Source organism: Crocuta crocuta, unplaced genomic scaffold (assembly GCF_008692635.1).
Source record: "Crocuta crocuta isolate KB4526 unplaced genomic scaffold, BGI_CrCroc_1.0 scaffold30, whole genome shotgun sequence".
Classification (NCBI taxonomy): Eukaryota; Metazoa; Chordata; class Mammalia; order Carnivora; family Hyaenidae; genus Crocuta; species Crocuta crocuta.
Window position 1 is genome coordinate 8,796,871 of NW_027528345.1, and position 26,504 is coordinate 8,823,374.

General features: G+C 42.1%; 1 protein-coding gene across 2 annotated transcripts; it reads right to left on the reverse strand.

The window, feature by feature from the left end:
- On the reverse strand, positions 1 to 14,649 carry ZNF641 (zinc finger protein 641). 2 transcript variants are annotated; one of them, XM_077753273.1, is made up of 6 exons: positions 14,553 to 14,649; positions 12,253 to 12,461; positions 11,553 to 11,644; positions 10,281 to 10,410; positions 9,518 to 9,631; positions 1 to 8,690 (listed from the first exon to the last, which is right to left on the reverse strand). In XM_077753273.1, the coding sequence occupies exons 2-6, from the start codon at positions 12,434 to 12,436 to the stop codon at positions 7,936 to 7,938; spliced, it is 1,275 nt and encodes a 424-aa protein (XP_077609399.1). In that variant the 5' UTR covers positions 12,437 to 12,461; positions 14,553 to 14,649; the 3' UTR covers positions 1 to 7,935. The 2 variants fall into 2 exon arrangements, with proteins under 2 accessions (XP_077609399.1, XP_077609400.1); XM_077753274.1 differs by lacking the exons at positions 11,553 to 11,644; positions 14,553 to 14,649 and having other exon boundaries at positions 12,253 to 12,320.
- Between the last annotated feature and the right edge of the window lie 11,855 nt (positions 14,650 to 26,504).

A 26,504-nucleotide genomic window follows, 5' to 3' on the forward strand; every position in this document is an offset into this window, starting at 1 on the left:
TATGAAAAAGATACAGTTTTACTCATGAGATGCACATTAAAACAATAACATTTTTAATCAATTCAAAGGTTTTAAGAACCTACTCCATCGGTAAGGCTGTGGGGGAACAGGCACTCACACACAACACTAGTGAGAGTGTAAATGGAGGAAATTTCTCTTTTACAATTACAAATGCAAATATCCTTTGACCCAGCAGAACCACTTTATCTTTCAGACGTAAATGCACTTGTGAAAAGACTTATGTCCAAGGTATTCAGTGTGGCACTGCAGTAACAGAAAAGGAAATAATCTAAATTTTACTAGGGGATTGGTTAAACTGAAGCTTCCATAAAGTGAAATAGCATGCAGCTATAAAAAGGGGGTATTCTCAATGCATTATTACAAGCTCCCAGAGACAATTCGGGACATTGAGTATACCATACTACCTTTTGTGTAAAATGGAGGAAAGTATACCTCTTCATAACTGTATAAAATTCTGGAAAGATGCACACAAAAAAACTAACTGTGAGGGGAGGGTGATGGGAATTGTAGAGGATACATAGAAATGAGACTCTTACTTTTTTTGTATTTGTTTTCAAAATCATATAAATTGTAACATGTTCAAAAATAAGAAGATTCCATGTAGTTGTTATTTAGAGCTTTTTCATTTATAAGGTGGTTTGTACTTTTACATGAATATTTAATTTCATTTTCACCTCAATCTCTTCGATCTTAAGTAAAAAGGTAATGTTTAGAAAATATGTACTTTAGAAACTGACTTCTAGTTGTGAATCCACTCAGTAACTCTCCAAGCTATCTTTTCAATGTAGTTTCATATCAGAAGTTAGGATTCATTTCTACACTGAGTGTTTTAATAATTTAGAGGGTGTTTGGGTTTTTTTGTTTGTTTGTTTGTTTTGCAAGGGGAGGTGTTCTCAAACACACTGTAGGGTGTGTGTTTTCAGAACATGCAAGCATCTCCATTTGTCAGTGGTCTCAAAGCAGTAGCTCTCTACTGTCCCCCCTCCTCTAGGGAGCTCTGAGATGGCAAGGCAGTGTAGTTGGGCTGGAAATGCCTAGCAAGGACAGGAAGACATTCTGGGAAATTAATGTAGGGCACCATGTCAGAGAGGGAATCTGAAAAAGAGAAAAGCCAAAGGATTTGGAAGAAAGGAACTGAAGACTGGGGTGGGGGTGGGGGGTCAACATGAAGCCATGGATGAGGCTGGGAAAGGCACTGATGGAGAGTAAGGAGAGGAAGTCAGGATTTCAATAGACCACTGGAACTGGCAGAAAGAAGAGGGTCCTCTGTGAACAATCACAGCTGTGTTTCTCCTCCCCCTTTTGTCAATTCTTTCCCTCCTCCCTTTCTGTTTAGGAGAAAAACCAGACTTGTCAAGAGTATTACTCCAAGTGACTGCGGGAAGTAAGAGTGAACATAAGAAAATAGGGAAACCTGAAGCATTGAGGCAGGTGACAATACAGCCTGGCTGGTGTTCAGAAAGCTGCAGAGGCAGATCATCCCCTAAACAGTAGGCTTGAAGCTCCATGGCAACTCCCATGGAGGAAGAGCAAAGTCTTTGGGATACACTCAAGGCCTGGGGGGCGGCTCCTTCCCCTCTTCCCCATGTCCCATGAAGCTCCACAGGAGGGATGTTGTGTCAGTGGATCAGAGGCTAGTGGTGTCCATGCCAGCTTCCCATGTTTACCCCCACACTATTTTTATTCTCTTACTTTATTCTCTTGATACCTTTTGCCATCCTCTTTACCCACAAGGGTGAGTATGTCTGGTGGACCCACTTTTTGACTAACCCCATATGTGCATGCCTCCTCTGGCTCCCCCCCACCAAATCTACAATTACTGTAAGTTTGCCTAGGGGGTCAATTCATAGTCACCACCATCACCTGTTTCCAGACTTGGGTTCAGCACTTTAAGGGTCTCCCAAGAGCAGGGTCAGTACTTGAATGAACCCTGAGATGGAGGGCCTTCTTAAGTTTGCTCCCTAGACCCTTAACTGCCTTAGCCTAGGTCCAGTCCTGCTCAGCAATCTGCTTTCCCCATCTCCAGGTTAGGTGAAGACCAGCTGACTAGGGAGGGACATCTGGAAGCCAGGATACCAAGAGAGAGATGGGGAGGCCTAACTTGTGGCATCTCAAGGTTTATGTTTTGGGGAGGAGCAGTGAAGGGGCTCACGCATGACTGTGATTCCCCCCAGAGCAGTCTGGTGTCCCCCACTCTGCTGCAACCTTTTGATCATGAGGGAAGAGCTGAGAATGGAGGGAAGAGGAGAGGAGAGAACTAAGAGAGGAAATCAGTGACACAGCCAATAAGACCTTTATCCAACTGACAGGGACATTAGGGAGCATATTAGAGACCCCTAAGGATACAGACAAAGGTCCCCAGTGGGTAACCCCATGGGAAATTCACAGTCCATCAGAGGGAACCAAGTCAGACAAGAGCTAGAAATCTAGCAGGCACAGAGAAGTTGGGCTGGATAGCAAGTGGGCATAGACTCCCAAAACCTCCTGGAACAGGGTGCCTTGGTGTGCAGTATCATGGCAGGAAGGTGGTACGAGGGGAAGGCTCAGCTGAGGAACACGCTGGGTACAGGGACCATGGTCACACTTGATTTCCCAGGCCTGGAAGAGCTAGTACCTGGCACATAGTGAGATTGCCAAAAATGGCTTATAAAATTGAGACTGACACTCAGGGACTACAGAAGACAGGAAGAGACTGAGTAAATTCAAGTAGCAAAAAGTAGAAATCCACTTTGGAAGCTGAATCCAGGGAAGAAGAGCCTGCAGGGAATTGAGTAGAGGGCCTGGACTTGGCAGTATGGACAACCTCCTAGCCAGGTTAGGATGTGGGAAAGGGTGTGAGAGAGAAAGATGCAGAGTGGTGAGATGGCAATTGAGCTGCTAGAGCCAAGCCAAGGATTGAAGGGAAGAAAATGGGAAGTATGAGTACTTGATCCTGCTTGTAGGTTTACAGCTGACAAACTGAACAACAGGCAGAGGGATGGGGGGCTCATGGTGAGCAGAACTGGCTAGAAACCTAAAGACAGTAACTATGACGGAAAGAGAAGGATAGGGATTAGGAAGAACATATATCCTTGGGAAGGTGAGGCATTCCCCAGGCAAAACAAAACAAAACTACTAAACCAAACCAACTGAAAAAGAGAAATAGGAGTGAAGAGTGGAGGAGGAGCTCCATTGATTGGGAAAATGAAGGCAATGACTGGAAAAGCAAGAGAGAGAGACCCTGAAGCCTGGAGTTGAAGAAAACTGTAGCTAAGCCTCTCCTTGGGGAGAGGAGCTGATCATTTTCAAAGAGACTTAGGTTCACTCCAATCTTTTGACCTTGGAGAGCCCCACAGGGGTGGTCAGTTCAGCCTGTCCTCATGAGTTTGGTTAGGAGAGGACCTAGAGGTAACAGGACCAGGGCCTGCAAGACAGATCCCTTCCTGCAGCCTGAACTGGACAGAATCTTCATGCAGGAAATGCATTTTTGACATAGGTTCCACGGTTTAATTGATTACAACTCTACCTGGTAAACAATCTGGGTTCAAATCTCATTTCTGTCACATATTACTAAATGCTCCTGGTTCTTTCTTGTGTCCTGGGGAGTCCCAATACTTCTGTTGCCCTTGCCCATAGGGTATGCCAATTCATGGTTAGAAATCCCTTGCATGGTACCTCATTGGTCTCCAATGCAATCGTGAGGTTGGAAAACTTGGTTCCTTAAGGAGGTGGCCTTACCCTCTATCCTGTGCTAAATGTCCACCTTGCATGCCTCCAGGGCAACTAATTATTAAGTCAGGAGAAGGACCAGCTAACTAGCAAAGGAGGACCATTTCCTTAGATGGTGGTTTTTCAGTTTTACATTGGATTTCCCTTCTTTGAGGTATCTGCTCCTGTATATCCTTTTAGATTTCTGGGCCCATGAATCCTCAGTGCCCATTTTAGAAGCTTTAAGCCCCAGTCAGTCACAGCACAATGGTAGCTGCCCCCCAACAATTTCTAAAATTGTTGCCTCACCCAGTCCTTTCACCGATTTAAGGGTGTGGGAAGACCGTGGGACTCAAGGGAATCAGGACTAAGGAGAAACTAGCCTGGAGAGGTTGCAGAAAATAAATCTGGCAGCAAGGGTTTAAAGAGAAGAGGGTGAGGTACCACTGACTGAAGTGGAATTTGAATTTCCTAGCCAGTGATTCTCAAACTTTAGCATACATCAGATATTCTGGAAGGCAAGTGAAGGTTGACTGCTGGGCTCCACTCTCAGAGTTTCTGATTCAGTTTGTTTGGGATGGAGCCTGAGAATTTGCATTTCTAAAACAAGTTCCCAGGTGATGTCCATGTTGCTGGTTCAGAGACCACCTTTTGTGACCCAAGGCCTAATACAGTACTCCAGGGAACAGAAGGGAATTTTGCCAGCTCAGGATCTCTAAGGGGTCTACAAGAATAGATTTCACTTTTCTGTTACTGCTCATCCCCACTAATCCCCATCCAGTGCATTCATCTGAATAGAGATGGAAAGAACATGTCTTCTGGCATCTCTGGTTCTGAGTCAGGGCTCGCCTTGCCCTTGATGGAAATAAGGAAACAGTGGTTTGAGTTGCTGAAGTGCTGGAAAGGAAAGGACTTTGTCACAAATTATCACCCTTTAGCTCCTGGAAGGCATAACATCACTTTTACAAGGGAAACTTTTCTTTCCACTTCTATCAGAGCTAAGGCTTAAAATGTAAATAACTCTGGGAAAAGCTAAAACTTTAAGTTATTTCCTCCAGTGTAAGGGATTCTTTGCAGACATTGATGGAGTAGAAAGGGGAGGACACTTGGGCCCTGAACACGTAGAGGTACCACAGAAAGAAAAGATGACAGGTTCCTGAAGATGGACTTTCCCATTTTACATTTCCCCAGAGAAAACACAGAGACAGGTTTTTATTTAAAGGGGACAGGGTGAACATGTGGTAAAGCAAGCTGGGAGAAAGATGGGAGTTTGAGACTGATTCCCTCAGTGGGAAAAATCATTCAAATCTATTCACCCATCTGATGGCTGTTTTTTTTTTTTTTTATTTTTCATCCAAGAGAAGTGGTGTTGGACCGAGGTAGAGAAGATAGTGGCATACCAAAATGACCTACAGGGATGTCCTTTCTGCAGAAGGCTCTTAGACTCCATGATACCTTTCATTTGGATACTATAACTGCCCCCACACTTTGGGGGCTTCAGTTGCTCTCCTTACATTTACTAAAACAGATCAAAGGCTGGAGGTTAACATTTGGTTATTAAGAGGTGTAATCTGATAGTACAGGGAGTCACCCCCCACAAGTCTTTAAAACAAAGTTTTTGAGGAACTGAATTTGTCAGCATGTCATCTTTTAGAAAAAAAAAAAACACTGAGTAGAATGTAAGCAATATTCTTCGTGTCATTAAAGATTAGAGTCTGTCTTTATCCCCTATTGCCTCCAGTATCTTAGTCCCTAAAACATTTCATAATCCTTGCGTTGTAATTCTTGACACAGATATATAATGACCATATTGGGTCAGGGTAACTCCCTATGATCCCAGTTTACTGTTTCCATGGATAGGCTATGAACCTGCTAAATGTATATATAAAACAGAGTGAATTGCTAATGTCTGTTTTTCTCAACAAGTGAGTTTCTGGTTTTCATCAGATTCTCAAAAGGATCTATGGTCAAAACAGGTTCTGAACCATTGCTTACATAGAGCTGATCTGCATTAATGAATGAGGCATAGTGGGAGGGTAAAAGAAATGGCATAGTCCAGTTTTACCACTGGAATCCAATACTCTCCTATTCTCTGGGGTATCTCCTAATACTAATCCTAAAATGTTCCTGTCTCTGAGGACCTTTTAAAGGGCTGGCCATTTTGCTCTATTACTAGGAACATACGCAAGAGAAGTACATTCCAAGCAAAGAAGGAAGGCTGCTCTGAGCAGCAGAAGGGAGGCAGGGGCTGGGCTGCTCAACTCATATACACTTTAAGAAGTCCAGTCAACAAAATGGCCCTATTTTCAGCTCCATTTGGGTCCAGACCTCTGAGGAGCTGAGATTCACCCAGTTTTTCCTAAGCAAATGGGACAGTCATTAAACTGGATTGTTGCAGCTGGCTTCCTCTTGCCTCTCTAGTTAATTCCACCAATTGTGGTGGAGGAATAAGTGTGTTAAGGACAAACCAGAGTCTAAGCATTAAAGAGAAACTACCCCCACTTTCATCTGCTTTGCTCCTCTCTCCCCCTAACCCCAAACTGCTCTTACATACAAGATAATTTTTAAATTATAAGATTGGTATTAACACGTTATCAATAAAGCAAAACAATGACCAACTTATCAATCAACATATGCTAGAATACTTATGCAAGTCCTGGAGTTAAGAGTCTTAGTGTGGGTACTTGCCCAGAATTGGGAAGAAAACCCATTGTATTACTCTGCATCAGCTGAAAAGCTAAACCATTGCCATTTTCCCTAAAGTTCTGGGAGAATGAGATCCTCAAGAAAAACTGTCTCCTTGATGAGGCAATCAAGGTCAAATAAGAGTGATGACAACAACCTGCAAGCACTGTGATTCCTGCCCTAATTTCCCAGCACTAAAACAAGACAAAGAAACCCACTTAGCACAAAGCTTCTATATGCAACTTACTTGAAATCAATAAGAAACAGCTCACCTCACTGAGGATGGGTCTTTCTTTCTCCTCCCAGGCAAAAAAAAATCTGTGGCCCAGCGAGTCAGACCTAGACATACATATCCAGTTGTCCTGATCTCACTAATACCAGGAAAGACAATATATCTCAACTCCCACAACTTAACCCATCACTTAACCCTTTCCATGAGGGCACTCTTAATTGTTCAGCTTACTTCCTATCTTGAAACAAAACAAAAACTCCCATACAATCCCTACTACCCTCATCCTCAGAAAACAGCCCCTAGAAAATCTAGCTTGTACAGTTTGCACTTTGCATGCTCTCTGAATTCAAAGACCCTGCACACAGATACACATAGACACATAAAGACACAGTCAAGAGGAGAGGGGTCTGTTCAAGGGGATAAAGTTTTTTTCTTCAGTGTGGGCCTGGGTTACTTGGGATATAAGTCCATCTCTTAGCATTGTGGGGTGATCTCTCAGCTGGATATATGTATGAGGAGGATGAAGGGAGTAGGAATGGGGGGTGAAAAAGTTCTTGTTTCTATTTTTCAGTAGGTGGAGGTAAGAGGTGTGGATGTATATTTGGATGATCTGGTTAAGGGTGATGGACCCACACAGGAATGAGGTCTGTCCCTCAGCTTTCATTTGGATAAAAAAAAGGGGGACCCTGGGTACCTGATCACTATCTCTTTCCTGTTTCCTCATTGCTCTCTAACCCAGTGTTCACCAGAGTGTGTTTCATGGAGTCACCAGTTCTGTGGGATGTAAGATAGAAAGGATACTGAGGTCAAATAAATTTAGGAAACACTGCATTAAAAGAGGCTTAACAGTTCCCTGTACCCATAAGTTCTCAGAGCCTTTAATATGCTAATATGGCCTTTCTCTCTATATACAGAGAGAATATAAGAGTTATAGTATACAAAGGTGGTACTGAAATATTTAACTGGGATGGCATAGGCTCCAACCACTCAGCTTGGACATCAGTAATAAACTGCTGACTCTCAAGTGGTACCCTTGAGAATGGGCTTAGGCTGAATATCAGCTCATGCAGTAGGCACTGTTTCCTAAAAATTTTGCCCAAAGAACTCCTCTCGTGTGGTATCTCAAAGAACTGGTGAGAAATGTCTGGCCAATGTTGGAACCTCATCTTGGATGAGGAACCTCCATCTAGCGATGGAGCCAGGGCTCACAATTCTGGCCATTGGGGTGCAGGAGAAGGGCAGCTCTGGGAGAGACTCCTGGTAGCACCAGCTGCTGATAGATGTGACCACAGCTGCAGCATAAACAGATTTCAAAAGACAGACGTCCCTCTGTCCCAGCTGCTCCGGGGACTTTGTCCCTGGTGGGTCAGCAGGTGCCTGTCCAGGTGATGTTTACGGCCAAAGCTCTTTTCACAGCGAGGGCACTGGAAGGGCTTCTCCCCAGTATGGGTCAGCCAGTGTCTCACCAGGTGGTGCCGTCGGCCAAAGCTCTTCCCACACTCAGTGCACACATGGCACTTTGGCACTGGTGGGGCACGCTGCCGTTTCCTAGCCCCAGGGCTCTCTCCAACCTCTTGGCCCTTGCAGGATTTGCCTTCCGCATGCACTCTCTGGTGGCTGGCCAGATGGGAGTTGCATCGGAAATTCTTGCCACACTCAGAGCACCTGCTGGGCTTGTCATGTAGGTGGGTTTTCTGGTGCCGGATCAGGTGATGTCTTCGCCCGAAGCTCTTTTCACACTTGAGGCAGCTGTAGGGCCGCTCCCCAGTGTGTGTTTGCTGGTGTCTGGCAAGATGGGAGCCCCACACAAACTGTTTCCCGCATTGGGGGCATGTGTGCGGTCTTAACAGGGAATCCATCTCTGTGCTACATAGAAGGTTTGAGAAGCTATCTTCCTGAAGAAAAGGTGGACCAAGGAGCATTCCTCTGGAGCTCCTGGGCATGGAATCCCAGCTCTCATCCTGCTCTGGGTTCCAGAGAACAGTATCTTCAGACACACTAGATAACATTCTGGGAGGTTCTGCTTCTAGTTCAGGGGTATCACCCTCGTGCTCACTTCCATCTCCTGTGGAGAAGGGAAAATACCAACCCCAAGAGGGGAGTCACAAGAGAGTACCCCAGGACCCAAGTCATAGGTGAGGTACTATGATTCCTGTTAGGGCCTAAACCTCATGCCACAAAGGCTGAGAGAACAGGTTCTCATGTTGTATAAAACAGTGCAAGAGGTGCAGAGGTTAAAAGCCTAGGCTTAGGAAGCAGATTACCCAATTTTGAATCTCAGCTTTCCCACTTAACTTCTGTAAACCTTCATTTTCTCTTCTGTAAAATGGTAATAATTACAGGATAATTGTTATGAGATAAATACTATAGTACCTGTACATAGTGAGCACTTAGTAAATGGTCTATGCTATTGTTGCTATTTATTTATTACTATAAGCATAGATGGAGAGAATTAAGAAATGTGCTGAAATCCTCACTGGCTGAGTGACCACCTGTCAGCAATACTAGAGACATTGTGGAAGCATTTACAATAACATCAACAATAACAACAACAGCAACTAACATTTATTGAGTGCTTATTATGTGCCTGGTATTGTTCTACTATGTTAACATACTTAAATCTCACAATAATACATGGATGAGGAGCCCGAAGAAGGGTGAATTTCTTTTCCAGGGTCCCCCAGGTGTGGTCCTGGATTCAAATCCACAAAGTTTGGCTCTAGAGCCTGCCTTCTAAACCTTTCTGCTACACTGTCTTGCCATTGAAGACAAAGATCTCTAAACTTTTTGACTCCATAACTCGCTGAGCAGAGTAGGGATTAGATGGACAGATAATGATGACACTCCAAGAGGGGTGAAGGAAGTGGCTGAAAGTCTATTGTAGTTGCTTACCTGTATATGTGACCCTTAGGATGTCCCTCTCCTCTAAGTCTTGGGGGTCAGGGACCCATTGCTCTTCCCCTCCTTCTAGCTGAGAAAGCATGTCCAGTTTGGGAATTGGAAATCCTGCCCATGGGAAAGGAAAACAGAGATGTCAATGAGTTCAACTGTAATTATCTACTTCTGGAAAAAAGCGATTTCCTAGATTATTCCTTGGAACTGAAAATAAAAGGCGGCCATATACAGGCCTCTCTCCCCAAACCCCCATGTGATTTCTCTTAAGTCCCTCTTTTTTCTTTTAGAAAATCATATTCTCTTCCCTAGTGTGTCTGTTCTCTTCCACTCAAATTCCACTCAAATTTCAAATACTCCTAGCCCAACTGTGCTTAGCTTCACTTAATTAGCCCTACTAGAGCTGTCCTACCCCCACACTCCCAACATACCCTATATAGCTGCTGAGTTTCCAAGGACTCAGTTCCATCAATTAAAGGTTCTTCTCTCTGCTTTCTAAGAACCTCCCAATTCCCAACCAAGATGAGCCTAAAGTTCTTTTCTCTACAATTCAAAATTATTTTGCTGTGGGCTTTTAAAAAAATGACACCTCATTTCCATTCTCCTTGGATTAGCCTTAATGCTTTTTCTCTGGTGAAACCTTACACAGATTGCCAGCCAAGGAAAGTACCCTAGACAAACACTATCCAATAGCTCTAGAGCAGATGACTCCATCCTCCCAGAGAATAATCTTATAAAAATGGCTAAGGAAGATCATGCTTACTTAGAGAGACCACTATCCCACAGTTTTCCTGCATGACATATTCTCCATAAAAGTCTGTCTGAGAAGGGTCTAGGCTCCGCCACTCCTCCTGAGAGAAGCACAGCGATACATCCTTGATGGTTACCAGGCCCTGAAACAAAATGTAGCATCATCTGTTAGTAATTGTTCCTTAAGGAAAATGTGATCTCAGTATAAAAGGCTGATATAGTAGAGGAGGCACAGGAGCATCTAGAAAGAGAATTTCCCAGAGATAGGGTATTTGTTTTGGTGAAGGGTAAATGAGTAGAGGGGTAAAAGTAGTAACGGTCAGTGAATGAGTGAGGACAATGTCTCTTGAGGAGTTTCCCACTGGGACCATAGGAAGTTGGAGGCACCATAAACTCATTGTTCCCTCTGTTTAATTATAGGTATCTGTCCAGTGCTTCCCACTTGCCTTACTCTTTTCATCTCCTACTAACATCTCCTTCCTTCACTTGACCTTTCCTTTTCTATCAGCACAAAATCACACAGATAAAACATTCTTGCTCTCCACCCATCATGCCATATCCCTAACTTTTGAGGCAGCATAATAGGGTGGCTAGGAGCCCAGATTCTTGAGCCAAATGACTACTGGCTCTGCCACTTTATTAGCAGTTTGGCCTTACACAAGTGCTTTAATCTCAGCCTACCCTATTTTCTCATCTGTATAATGGGCATAATTTAGTTTCTCTCAGGGTTAAATGAGTTAATACACATAAAGCATTCAGAGAACCACAAGTATGGTAAACATTCTGGGAGTGTAGCTACTACTACCATTATTATCTTTCCGTGGTTCTTCCATTGCCTTCTGAATCTAAACCTGTTCTCTCTCTCTGGGTCTGTCTCTCTTTACATCTTTCTATTTTCTCTTTTTTTCCATAAATGCTCCATTGTCCACCCAGTCCTACCTATTTTATGTTCTTCCAAACTTCCTTTAGGTCACCTTTTCCTAATATTTCTGGGTTTTTTTTTTAAAGGACATTAATAAATTCTTCTTAAAACCCCTCTAGGGATAGCACAGCCATCCATTAAAAACAACTTAACCTCTAGGAAGTCCCCCTCTTCTTGTTGAGCCTCCACTTATTTTTTCAAGGGTATTACGAGCCCCTTGGAAACAAAAGAATCTGTTCAGTTATAAGATGAGGAAGCCATCAGTGATCATGTAAAATAACAAATCAATAGGATGATGCTGAGGCTACAGAAAGACGGCTGTGATGAGACCCTGGGAGAGGCTAAGGAAAGCACACAGCCCACCTGTGATCCTGCCGCAAGAAGTGCAGCTGCCATCTCCCAATCTCCGGTGCTCCCCTCCTGGGGAATGGCAGGAACCCAGGGAGCCGACTGAGCTAAAGAGAGGAAAGAGGAACCACTAGAGATGGACCATCCACCCTTTCCCAATAAGAGAGTGGGCCCCATGTTAAAGGAGCTTAAGGGTCACATTTTCCTGTATCTATGCCCACTCATAAAATTCAAATGCATACACCTTTACTCAAAATATTCTGCAAGGGTATTGAGTGGTTTTTAGTAGAACTTATTATGTCAGCCATCTCTACTGGACTAGCTGTGGTTTGAATTTATATTATTTAAAAGTAATTTTCACCTAGTAAAGTGCATCTCACTGGGTGTGTTCTCAACAGTAATCAGAGCTGTTGTCACTTCCTTTGTCTCCCACATACAGTACCACTAACCATGCACTTGCAGCATGTGCAGGAGTGATTATGCAAGAAATGGGAAAAATTCAGTTTCAAGGTTTACAGAACTCAAGACCTCCTTATATCCCTGTGACCAGGGCCCAGGAAGAATGGACTAGTCCTGGTACTGGTTATGGTGTTCAATCCATGGCAATTTGGGGATTTTTAACTCTACTTTCGACAGAGATTAAGAGACCACTCTTTGCACTGTACTTCCTCTCCAGCTACCCAAACACACACATAGACACCCTCCAGGCTCTCACCCTTCTCCTGAAGGGACTGTGGCTCCTCTTCAAGGTCACAGCACAGGTGCTCTAGTGGTCCTGGTGCTGTTCTCCATGGTCCCTCTTCTTGGCTTCCCCTTTCCACCTGAGGCTCTGTTCCATCCAGCTGGACATTCATTGACTCCCATCCTGTCCCCAGGACTGCTGTCTGTTCTGAAAGCATTTTTGCTGCAAACCCAAATTTTAACCTGAAACAAATTCATTATCAGCTGTACCCATTAAAAATGTAAAGGGGTAATATTCCTAAGGGAGTTATGGAAAACAGCCCTAGGGATAAAAGATGAAACTGGGTAAGAGAAACTTGACGGAAGATGAACTTTAAAAGTTTGGTTGTTCTAATCAACTGAGCCTGGGCCAAGCTTCTTGGAGAAACTAGGAAATGAGCAGGTAATAAATAGCAGTCATTAACCGTTATTTTGGGGACCTCATGATAGATACAGATATCCTTGCTGGCTGGAAGAACTTCATTTAAGGAAAAAAAAAACCAATCCTGGAAATTCAAAAGCTTTGATTCCAATTCCATTGAATTTCAACCACTGAAAACACAATAAAGTAAGCAATCTGGACACATGCAGGAAGGAATGTGCACTGACTTCCATTCAACAAAAATGGATATAGTCACAAGATTTTCTGCCACAAATCCCATTCTCACCAATTAGTTCAGAATGAAATGATTACTATAGGTAGAAGTCCCAGCCAAGGGTGAGGGGTGTGTGTGTGTGTGTGTGTGTGTGTGTGTGTCAGGAGCACACACCTCCTTTAAGAGACTAAACCAAATGACACCTCATTTGAGCCTCAACAAAGAGACACGACCTCTCACTCTGATGCAGAAAATGAGAACTGGTAATAAATGTGATACAAAGACCAATTAACTCAGAAAGCAGGGGTTAAAACTCCCAAGCAACCCTAACAGATAGGAGAAATTGTTAGTCAATGAGAAGTTGATGTCTAATTGAGAAAAGTAAAAAAGAAGAGAAAGTGTTTGAACCAAAAGTGGATAAAGGGGGAAATAGTTGCTGCTAATATGGCCTCAGGGTGAATTAACAATCCTATGAGTTGAGACAAAAGAAAACACTTGAGACAGGAAAGATCCAGTCAGATCTCACTAGAAAAATATATTCAATTTTAAAGAAGAGTATGAACAAGCCAGAGTATGTTCCATCAGAAGAAACAAAAGTGGAGAAAGGGATGGGAAATACTAGGGCATTGGGGAAAAGTTAAAAACAATAGATACAGTTTTCTCCTATTTAGGAGAAAAGAGAAGTGGTTTCTATCTCTGTGTACACATCTATTCTCTTGATTGCAAGAGAAGAGAATTTGGGTTAGATAAAAAAAAAATTCTTAACAATAATCCTGTAGTGTAGAGGACCAGGCTGTGGGCTTTTCTTCTCTCTGGACATCTTAGGAGTCAGGACAGGTCTCATGTGTTGTCGACAAGGGCTTTCCTGCCTCCTCGCAGAGAAACAGTCTATGAGACAGCACACAGTGTCCTGCTTGGCAACATCATTGTGTGTGTGTGTGGGGGGGGGGGGGGGTGATTTTTATTCAGTATCCCAGCAGTCAGAGCCAATGAAAGCCTTCCAAAAACAGGTCAGAACCTTGGTGAACTATCCTGGCTCACTCATACCCATTCAATAACATTTGCAAGAACCCAGAAGCCCAGGATAGGTAATGACAGACGTCAAGTTGTTTATTTTCTTTCCTATTTGTCTTTGATAAAAGAGGTCAGTGGCAACCCTAAGCCCAACGCCCAGGAAGGGAACAAATTACCCTTTCATCTCAGAAGTCCAAAGAAGTCTCAGGGCCTCATGGGAGCATCCTGGACTGATTCCCAGCTTAGGAGGTTTCCTTTTCAGAGACTTCTCATGAGAAAGGAAAATTCCCAAAAAGCAATAAAGGGGAACTTCCATTTTAGCTTTCTCTTCTGAATTCCAGCCCCTGTATTTGCCTCATTTTTAACATTTAAGGTGCCAGTTCCCTCTCTTCACTGGAGGTCTCCCTTGTTTCTCCAGCTCCTTTTGAACATCCTCCCTCAGGGCTTTAACTACAGCTACTATCTGGACACCTGCCTCAAACTCATTTCTCCATCTCCCCAACAGCACAGTCCCTTGATGGGAAGCCTCTTTCTGCAGAGTTTACTGGGCTGTGAGCCTCTCCAGACTACTGGAGACTACTTTCCACAGAAAACCTGTGGAAGTGCTGGCAAAAATCTCAGCAGCAATGGGTTGGGTACTTATCCTCACACTGTATTTCCTACTATGTTCACTCAGAGTCCGCACCTGGGCAGTTAAGGTGTTAGCCCTAAGCAGGTTTCTTCTGGCTCCAGGATGTTCCCAGGCCTTACTGGAGTCCAGGTTCTGGGGCTTGCATTTCTCACTTTTCCTCACATATCCGGGGGTCAAGGCACCTGCAGAAGTTTTTGCAGCGGGCGCTGTTGAATAGGGAAAGGACGGTTTATCGAAATGAGTAGCCCAAGGGCACGGGGACGTATCTCTCTCGTTCTGTCAGAGAATCCTGCCCTCTGCCCCGAGTGGGGCATGGGCGGGACGGGCGCCTGCTCAGGAGTAAGGTTGCTTCTTCCCTTCTTGTCACAGTGCCCCTGAAGAGGGTCAGATTTCAGAGACTCCGAGAGAGGGTGAGTCGGGGCAGGCGAAGCGAGGTCAGAAAATAGGTTTCCCGTGAACTGGAGCAAGAGCAAGTCAAGAGAAAGGAGCCACGGGGCAACCTGTGCGCGAGTGACAGCGGCGGGAACCCGCGGGGCCACACAGCGACGCTGGGGACGGGGAAGCCTGGGCGAAGGCCGGGCACAGAATGTCAGTGGGGCCGACCACCCGGTTAAGGCAGCGACCGGAGGCCGCGTCGATCCTCCTCCCCGCCTCACGGGTGACTGAGCCCGCACCCACCGCCCCGGAAAGCCAGGCGTCCCTCCCTCCAGCCGCGACTGCCTGCGGCCCGGCCCCACTCACCCGGNGGGACGCGGGATCCCGCTTACGGTGGCCGCCCACCCGCGCCGGCTCCCTGACTGACCATTTTCGGTCCCGGCCCCTCGGCCTCCCACGGGGTTCTTTGCACACAGGTTCATTAATTACCCCGACATTTAATAACCGCTCGTTGTATGCCGGACAATCGCTAGGAGAGCGAATTCTCAGGGAACTGTCTGGAATTCCTCAAGGAGCTTGACTTGTAGGTTTCAGGATAGCAGGGATAGAAGGTTTGAGAGGACATTGTGGAGGAGTCACTAATGCTGCTTGAGGTATCCTCAGGTTGACTTCAAGGACAAGGTGCTATCTGAAGTAGGCCTTGCAGCCGCATTGTCCAATTTGCGGGAGCCACTAGCCATATGTGGCTGCTGAACTCCCAGTATGTGGCTGGTCCAAATAGAGATGTAACACACACACACCAGGTTTAGAAGACTGAATTAACAAAATGCCAAATAGCTAATAAGCAGTATTTGGTACATCTACAGTTAAATACATTAGTTTGTTTAAAAAACTTTTTTAATGTTTTATTTTATTTTTGAGAGAGAGAGTGAGCGGGGGAAGGGCAGAGAGAGGAAGACACAGAATCCAAAGCAGGCTCCAGGCTCTGAGCTGTTAGCGCAGAGCCTGATAGGAGCTCAAACTCACAAACCAGGAGATCATGGCCTGAGGGGAAGTTGGTGGCTTAACCGACAGAGCTACCCAGGCACTCCTATAAATACATTATTAAAATTAATTTCACCGACTGTTTTTCACTTTTAAAATTATTAAATTATATATGTGGCTTGTGTTATTTTTCTATTGGACAGAACTACCTTGAAGCATTAAGATGAATTTGAGAAAAAATTCATTAAGATGAATTTGAGAAGGGACTAAAAAATGGAATAACCATGTTACCATTAGAATCTATTTATAATCTACATATCACATTATTTCATTATCACAACAATTCTGCACAATCTTATAGACTTAAAAAATAAGTGACTCACTTAAGGTCATAGGTGACAATCATTCCTTTAATATATATTTAGTTTTTGCTATGTGCTAGGCACTATAACTAACTGCTGGCAGAGATCCCAAAGAAATTGTCTGTGGATTCAAGGACTCAATCTTTGGAAACACAGGTCAACAAATATTTGCAATCAAATGTAATAGATACTGAATGGAGGAATATACTTTGCACTAGGAACAAAGAAATAAATATGTGCGGGAAGGAAGTCAGAGAATGCCTCACAGAAGTCTTGAGGCACAAAAGAGTAGAGAGGGCTCCATAATGAGAAAGAAGAGAATGTGCTAGACATGCAATTGAGAAAGGGTATAGAGTATATTCTAGAACTAATCATGGAGTATGTGGGGGGAATGGTCAAGCCAGGATTTGTATTTCAGGGTTCTGGAACTAAGTCCAAGAGTTCTTTTCATTTACGTTACCACTGTTGATAAATACAAGATGTGCTAATTGGGTAGGCCAACAAAACCAGTATCTCAGTGATTTAACACAATAGAGGCTTATGTTTCATACAAGTCAATAAAAGTATAGTGGGTTGGTTGGGGCCAGTGGGTGGACTATCTGCTCCTTGATATCATGGAAGGACATGGCTTCTATCTTGTGGCTCTACCATCACTGGTTGCCTTGTAATTGTCCAATCCATGGGCCTCAGGTAAGGGAGAACTGTGGCAGACATGTTGGAGATATCCAGGGCCAGCCCAGAAGTGGAGTACATCATGTTTGCCCCATTCCCTTAGACTGAATTCAGGTGTATAGTCACATGGTTCCACTTGACTGCAGGGGTGGCTGGGAAGTAAAATGCTTGTGCCTAGTAGAAAAGGAAATGGGGTTTAATGAACACTTACATTGCCTCTGCCACACAAATTGAACATAACCGAGCACCCAGACCTGAAGGGATATTTGGGGAGAGCTAGAAGATAGATACAAGAGGCAGCGTAGACTCCTCTCTTCTTTGGGAAACAAACCAGTGTAAGATTGTGGCCCCTAAAAAAAGCGGGGGGTTAGGAGGAAGAGGCAAAATAGGGCTTGGCCCAATGGCATGATAATGGGCCTTTAATAATCAGTAAACATATACTTTATGTCAGAACCTTGTCTTAAACATCACAGGGGAAAAAATGTAAAATACCTCTATATTATGCTTTGATGTGCCATCTCTTTACCTATCGATCAATAAACTGTGAAGTGCAGATATTATCTCAGCATGGGTTCAGGGTATTAAGTGACCCAAAAGGCAAAATTAGGAGTTGAGCGTTAGACTTACAACCTGATACACCAGAGTAGTACCTCAGCTTTCACAGTAATACGTAGACAAGCCCAAAGTCCTATATAATGTACAATGTGTAATAATTAAATATGCAGTGAGCTGCAGATAGATAATTCCATCTTTTAAAAACGTTCCGGTGGAAAAGTTTCAAGATCAGTTTTGATGGAAAAAGTAGGAAGAACTGTTTGGATAGAATCAGAAGGCAGAAATGGACTCGCCGTGTCATGTTGTGGGATGAAGAACATAGATGGGGGGTGTCTAGAGTAGAGGAGAGCTGAAATGAGGAAATTGATAGGAAGATAAGAATAGTAAGTCTTATTTGCCATGTCAAGTAATAGAGAGTCATTATATTTAGTGTTAAAAGAAAGCAATATACCTGATGGGTCTAATCATGTCATTCTAAGGAAATCTGGTGGCCTGCGGCTGCCCTACTGATAGAGTTCAGAACCACAGAATGAGATGAATTGGGCCCATAGCCAGATTCTAGTGTGTGGAATACAGAGTGCCTTAGGACACAGCAGTGTTCTTTCTGAGGCTCAGGGAGAGTTCCCAGGCACTTAAGGTTTCAAGTTCTCTGTAGGACTTTGAAAGACCTTAAGAGGCTCAGTCTCTTGCCTATGAGTCTTGGCTTCTTCATTTCTGAAATCCTGTTCTGCTGTGGTTTGAATAAGAAAGTACAATGCAGGTATTTACCAGTTTAGTATTGTGTTATGAGATCCTTTATCAGTCAGTTGATTGTAATGAATTATCAGCTTAGCTTATAAAAGCCTGTTTGGCCATAATGGTACCATATCTTCTGTTGCTAACTAGAACCTAACCACCACTTATGACACTGCTTTTCTTCCATTCAAAGTTTTGAATATTGGTGTCAGAGATGAATTTTCTACCAACAGGTCAGTGGAGATGTTTACTTCTTCTATGCCCATGACTATAAAGGAGACAGATGGGTTGAGGGAAGTTTCAGATTAGGGCTCCTATGTAGAGAAAGGGTAAGGGCCCCCTAGTCATTAATTAATAATTATAACTAACATTTGTAGAGCACTTCACATTTTACAAAGTACTTTTTGTATATGTGATCTTCACAACTCAGAGAGATAAATTACTCCTAGTCTATGGTTAAGGAAATAGTGGTTCAGACATTTCAACTGTAGAACCTCCACTTTCTATAATCTTGGGAAGATTTATGTATATAAAATTGTTTACTAACCAGTAAAATGAATGCCATTATACCTACTTGGTGGGGTTGCTCTGAAGGATGAGATGATATAGATAAACAATTGAATGCATAGTAAAAGTGCAATGAATTGTAAGACCTAAGAATTGAAGCTGCATAATGATTAAAAAGAGGACTTTAGTAGGGTGATGGACAGTCAAACATAAGACGAAAGATCAGTTTTACTCAAGAGTCTTAGGGAAGTAGACAAATTGGTTAGAATGAAATGAACTGAAGTTGAAGGTGGTAGAGGGGGTGCTTGAATTGGAGATAGGGAAGGGTTGAAGTTGTTGGGAAAACTAGGTATAGGATAAGACTGTAAATGTGAATGGCCAAAGTGGTGGACAAGGTCAATTCAGGTAAGAGAAAGTCAAGGGGCTAAGAGGCTAGGGTGTCAGCATGGATAGTATTCAAGTACTTAACTCTCAATACTAGCATGGACATGGATCCATCAAAATGGATGTAGCCTATGGTGTTGGTCCTGGAGGCACCAGTGACTATGAAAATATTTCAGTATTTTAATAATCACACTTGTACAATCTAACCCAGGGCATAAGATGGAATTGTCCACATGGATATTGAGGTCACCATGAATGATGATGGTGTTACAGAGAGCGGGACAGCAAGCCAGTTGAGGGAATCTTTAATGAAAAAAGGAGAATGACTAGGATATGTTACGTGATAGTAACAAGGAAGAGTACTGTGTACGGTGGTTTGATGGCAAGTGCTTCAAAGGTACAGGACATTATTTATGGAGGAAGAGGGAAATGGTACTTGAGGCAGCATCAAAAGCAAATGGAACATTTTACTTCTACCTCAGATAGTGTAAAGCTATCATTTATATAGCTGAAAAAAAAAACTGTCATGAAACAATACTCACCTTAACTACATGCAATATATGCTGTTGGTTTCTATTCTATTACTTTATTTAAAAAGTTACTGCCCACTAAATTAGTTTCACAACTCACTAATGGATTGCAGTTTATCATTTGAAATATATTGGTATGTAAGTTGTAGGTGCAAAAATAGCCACCTTTCCAGAGGACTACATAGGAAGTATGCTTTGTTAAGGGACAGCCAGGTTCTGACTAGATAAAGAGAATAGAGAAACATCTACCAAAGATGCTGAAGGATATAGGAGTGCCTTAGTCCATCGGGGCTGCTGTGACAAAATACTGTCAACTAGGTGGCTTATAAACACTGAATATTATTTCTTACAGTCCTGGAGGACGAGAAGTCTAAGATCAGTGTCTAGTGAGAACCTGCTTTCTGATGTCTTCTCACTGTGGAAGGGGTAAGGGAACTCTCTTTTGAAGCATCTTTTATAAAGCCACTAACTCATGACCTAATCAGTTCCCAAAGGCCCCACCTCTAAATACCATCACATTGGAGATTAGATTTCAACACATGAATTTTGGGGAGATACAAATATTCAGTCTATAGAAAGGGGGGTTTTGTTGATGACAGACCCTGAATACCAAAGGTCACAATGGAAGAGTTTAGAGGTTGTTTTGGGGAGTTGCAGTCTGATTCAAATTAGGAAATGTAGAGGAGTGTAATAGGGTAAGAACCACTATTTTGAGGGATGATCTGGAGGCTAAGGATTCTTAAGGTGAGTGTTGTAGGCAGAGATATAGGGCATGATGGGATTAGTTCTCACAGGAGGAGGTGGATAATCAGTTCCAAGTATAGCCTCCTTCTTGGGACTGGTCCCTTAGTTTGTCAGTAGTGGGGTGAGGTGTAAAGGTTGATTGGGGTTGAGTAGATAAAGTGTTTGTGGGGTCTCATCAGAGAGTGTGCTGCGCTCTGTGGACTCTTTTTCAATTCTGTTTTGGGCAGAGTTAAGGCTAGAGGGGCTGTCTTTCCAGAAGTGCCAGGCCTGTGAGTATTCCTTAAATCATGTTTAGCAATGAGTGGTAGTGGTATCAAGGCTTAAGAAGTTTTGTGGCTTACACTTAAATCTTACTGTCCTTGATATTGAGAGGGAGGGAAGGAGTGGCCTTAATAGAAGGTAATAGTTTCATGTACTCTCTAAGTAGAAAAATATTAATTAAAAAGACAGTGCTAATTAAAATAGCAGGCACAAGGGGTATGCTAGAAATAGTGCCAAAAGATTTGTTTTTTAATTCTGGCTGTGTCTCTGGGTGACAGATCAGAGCCTTAACCTCATCTATCAAATTAGTATAATGTTGTTCTTCTTTTCCTTAAAAGCTGTTGTGAGGAATAAATTAAGTAAAAATATAGGCATATGGTGTAAAATTTATAACGCACTATTCAAAAGCAAGGTGTTGGCAATAAGTATTACTTGGCAGAAATAATTTGTAGTCAGAGCAAACAGTGGACCAAGTGCAGGCAGCTGTCAGTTAGTGACAGCTGGTGTTGCAATCAGGGTAAGACTTGATGTTTTATAAGATTTAAAAAGATTTTGGGGCGCCTGGGTGGCTTAGTTGGTTAAGCGTCCGACTTTCGCTTAGGTCATGATCTCGCGGTTCGTGGGTTCGAGCCCCGCGTCGGGCTCTGTGCTGACTGCCGGCTCAGAGCCTGGAGCCTGTTTCAGTCTGTGACTCCCTCTCTCTCTGACCCTCCCCTGCTCATGCTGTCTCTCTCTCTCTCTCCTAGAAATAAATAAAACATTAAAAAAAAAATTAAAAAAAAAAGATTTAAAAAGATTTTGATGGTGGGACACAACTCAGATAGATAAAAGGCAGAAATCTTTGTTGCTTACAGCTCCAAAGAGAGAAATCTGTCATGCAGGGCCACATAGCAGGTTACACTTGAGGACAGAGTAACAGTAAGCTGGAATTGTAGGAGGCGCTTATGTATGGCAAACAGGATAGAGTTAGATGGGTTTCCCAGGCTTCCTGGGGACTGGGTATTTTGAATAATTCAAGGGCCTAAGAAAGAAGTAGCTGTTCCTGAGTGTAGATATCTGGGGGCCTCTGGCAGTTGGGTATGTGTAAATTGTAACCCAGGAGTGTCAGAGCCTGATAAGGGAAGTAGTGGGGGTGGGGGTGGGGTTGATAAATTGCCAATGAAGGGGAATCGAGAGTTTTAGCCATGACATCAAGACTGGGTCAACTTGGCACTTGTGAAATGTCATATTACACTGGGACAGCTTTGGAGTGGTGTAATCTCAAACTGTCATTATTTTTATAATACAAAAACGAACTCAAAGCAGACTTCTCATTGACATTGTATAGTTTCTTAATTTAGCTATCTGTTTATTTACAACACGTTTTATTTATAAGCTACTGAAAACTTAATATTTAGTTCTATTATCTCTTGCTCTTAATTTATATTTTAAGTAGGCCAGATTGCTGAATCATTTTAGAGAAATACCTGGCACCATCCAATACCCCATGACAGAAAGATTGGGTTAAAAGTTCTTCTGAGGTTATAAATGCCTATAGCATATAATGGTTGGTATAATACAGGCTCAAAGCTATTTTACATTAGATTAGAGTTATTTGCCTATCATATGGCTGTGGTAAAAGAATTTTAAGGTATCCCCTAACATTCTAGCCCCCTCATACATGTCCTCTGTAGTCCCTTCCTCTTGAATATGGGTGGGACTTATGAATATGGTAGAATTTTGTGGAGTTATTTCTAGAAAATGTATTGTAAGCCCTGGAGGGTGATTGGGGCAATAAGTTGAAATGTCAGCAATGTTCTGGTCTTAGGCTGTCAAACGCAATAGCATTATGAGATATAGAGCCCCATGATCCCCCCCAAGGACAGTTAAGAAACAGAACCCACTGTAATTTCCTGACACTCCTTGGAACTGCACATACTCCCTGCATGCCTTCACGTTATCACTAGATGTATGTCTGAAGATCCTTTGTGTTCTCTTTCCATACTTTGATACTCTTTGATACTTATATCTGATAAAATAGGAAATAAAGGCTATGTGTAGTCTCCTGCTTTTACTGCTCTCTTGCAGAGATAGTCCTACACATCTGCTCAGTCTGGTGTCTGAGAACTTCTTGTTCAGTGCACGGCAACAGAATTTCATTTCCACGATTAGCTACTGATCAATTGGCTTTGAGTTAATCAAAATGGAGATTATCCTGAGTATCCCTGACCTAATGTGGTGAGCCCATAGGAATGGACACTTCCTGAAGTCAGAGAGATTAGAAGCTGCCATACTGGGATGGGGTTATGTGGCTAGAAACTGAGGGCAGCCCATAGGAGCTGAGAGCATTCCCTGGCTATCAGCTACCAAGGAATTGGGGACCTCAGCCCTACAGCCACAAGAAACTGGATTCTACTAACAACCATGTGATCTTGAAAGAAGAGCATTGAGTCTTGGGTGAGATCATAGCATGGCTCACAGTTTGATTTTAGCCTGATGAGACCCTGAGCAGAGTACCAAACCGACTCATGTCTGGACTTCTGACCCAAAGAAACTGTGAGATAATAAATTTGTGTTGTTTTTAGCTACTAAATTTGCAATAATTTTTAATGTAACAATAGAAAATGAATACACTATGTATCCCATTTTTCATTTTTATGATTGTTTATGCATAGGTACTACATTTATTTTTTTCCTTGTACATAGAAATGAGTTATTTACACTTTCTTTTTGCCTCCTTGAACAATGCTACTGTGAGCAACTTGTAAATTACTTCTGGTGTACCTGTTCAAGACTTTCTCTAGGATTAGAATTGTTGAACATGTGAATATTCATCTTTATAAGATAATGCCAAATTGCAAAAGTTGTTGCAAAAAACCATTATTTTAATCAATAAATTTAATAAACCTCCACTAGACAAAAAGAAAAAATGAGTTACCAATATCCAGAATAAAAGAGTGTATCATGACAGATTCTTCATAGACTCAAAAGCTAATAAAAGCTAATAAAAGACTGTTTTATGCCAATAAATTTGACAATTAGATGAACTGGACAAGTTCTTTGAATGACAGAATTACCAAATTATAAGAAAATATAAAAATCTAAATATATCAACTAAATAAATTAGATTTGTAATCATAAATCAGAAGGAACTTCAAGGTCCACATGGTTTTACTGGTGAATCTGATCAAACTTAAACAAAAGTATACTAATCCTACAAAGAAACAAACCTTTCAACAAAGAGAGAAAGGGACACTTCTTCACTCATTTTAAGGGGCTATAATTCAGGGCGCCTGTGTGGCTCAGTTGGCTGGGTGTCTGTTTTCAGCTCAGGTCATGATCTCACCGCTCGTGAGTTCAAGGCCCGCATCAGGCTCTGTGCTGCCCGCTCAGAGCCTGGAGCCTGCTTCGGATTCTGTGTGTGTCACTCTCTCTTTCTCTCTGTCCCTCACCCACTCATGCTCTGTCTCCCTCAGTCTCTCAGAAATAAATGTTAAAAAAAAGATATTAAAAAAAGAGGGTATAATTATCCTAATACTAAAACCAAACAAAGACATTAAACTTCTAAACTCATTATGAGACAAACATAACCTTGATGCCCAAACTGACAAGAATATTACAAGAAAATAAAGTAACAAATCCTCATGAACACAGATACAAAAATCTTTAACTAATTTTCAGCAAATTGATTACAGCAATATATAAAAAGAAAAATACACTCTGATCAAGTGAGGCTTATCCCAGGAATGCAAAGTTACTTTATCATTTAAGAATCAACAAAGGAAATATACCACATAGACAGAACAAAATAGGAAACCCTTATGATGGTTTCAATTGATACCAAAAAAGCAACTGACAAGATGCAACAACCTCACAAACTAGGAATAAGAAGCTTATCTCTGAAAAGCCTATAACAAACATAATAGTTAATGAGAAAGACTGAATGCTTTCATCTTAATATTGGAAACAAGATGGGGTGCTTGAGTGGCTTAGTCAGTTAAGCGCCTGACTTTGGCTCAGTTCATAATCTCAACAGTTTGTGAGTTCTAGCCCCACACTGGGCTCTGGGCTGAAGCTCAAAGCCTGAAGCCTGCTTCTGTGTCTCCCTCTCTCTCTCTCTCTCCCCTTCTCCCATTCATGCTCTGTCTCTCTCTCTCTCTCTCAAAAATAAATAAATATTTAAAAAATTTTTAATTTTGGAAACAAGACAAGGATGTCTGCTCTCACTGCTTCTTTTCAGCATTGTACTGGAGGCTCTAATCAGTGCAAAAAAGAACAAAAATAAAAAATAAAATCCACATAGTTTAGAAAAGTAACCTTGTCATGTACATAGAACATTTAGAGGAATCTACAAATAAGTTACTAGACTATAACAAATGAATTCAAGAAGGTCACTTGATACAAGGTCAATACAGAAGTCAGTTATATTTTTGTAAATAAGCAACAAACAATTGGAAAATAAAAGTAAAAACAATTTGATTTATGATATTTAAAATATGGTATACTCAGGGATAAGTTTAACAAAAGATGTGTAAAGATTTGTACACTGAAAACTAGAAAACACCTAAGAAATAATGGACTTGAAGACACATTGGACCAGATGGATGTGACAGATATATTTAGAACTCTACATCCTGAGGCCAGGGAATTCACTTTCTTCTCAAGTGTGCATGGCACATTCTCCAAGGTAGATCACATACTGGGACATAAAGCAGCCCTCAATAAATATAAAAGAATTGAGATCATACCATGCACACTCTCAGATCATAATGCTTTGAAACTTGAAATCAATCACAGGAAGAAGTATGGAAAACCTCCAAAAACATGGAGGTTAAAGAACACACTACTAAAGAATTAATGGGCCATTCAGGCAATTAGAGAAGAAATTTAAAAATATATGGAAACAAATGAAAATGAAAACACAACAATCCAAAATCTATGGGATGCGGCAAAGGCAGTCCTAAGAGGAAAGTACATTGCACTCCAGGCCTATTTCAAGAAATTAGAAAAAGCACAAGTGCAAAATCTAACAGCTCACCTAAAGGAACTAGAGGGAGAGCAACAAGAACGCCCTACACCCAGTAGAAGAAGAGAAATAGTAAAAATTAGAGCAGAAATAAACAACATAGAGACCAAAGGAACAATTGAACAGATCAATGAAACCAAGAGTTGCTTTTTGAAAAAATAAACAAAATTGACAAACCTCTAGCCGGGCTTCTCAAAAAGAAAAGAGAGAGCCCCCCAAAAGACAAAACCATGAAAGAAAATGGACTTATTACAACCAACCCCTCAGAAATACAAGCAATTATCAGGGAATACTATGAAAAATTATATGCCAACAAATTGGACAACTTAGAAGAAATGGACAAATTCCTAAACACACACTCACTACCAAAATTCACATGGAAGAGATAGGAAATATGAACAGACCCAAACTAGTGAAGAAATTGAATCAGTTATCAAAAATCTCCCAAATAAAATAAGAGCCCTGGACCTGATGGCTTCCCTGGGGAATTCTACCAGACGTTTAAAACAGAATTAATCCCAATTCTTCTCAAGNCAAAAAATTAACAATAGAACTCCCCTATGACCCAGCAATAGCACTGCTAGAAATTTACCCAAAGGACATAGGAATGCTGATGCATAGGAGCACATGCAGCCCAAAGTCCACAGCAGCACTCTCAACAATAGCCAAAACATGGAAAGAGACTAAGTGTCCATCAACAGACAAATGGATCAAGAAGATGTGGTTTATCTATACAATGGAATACTACATGGCAATGAGAAAGAATGGTATCTGGCCATGTGTAGCAACATGGATGGACCTTGAGGGCATTATGCTGAGCGAAATAAGTCAGGCAGAAAATGACAAATATCATATGTTTGCACATATAGAAGGATTAGGAGGAACTTAATGG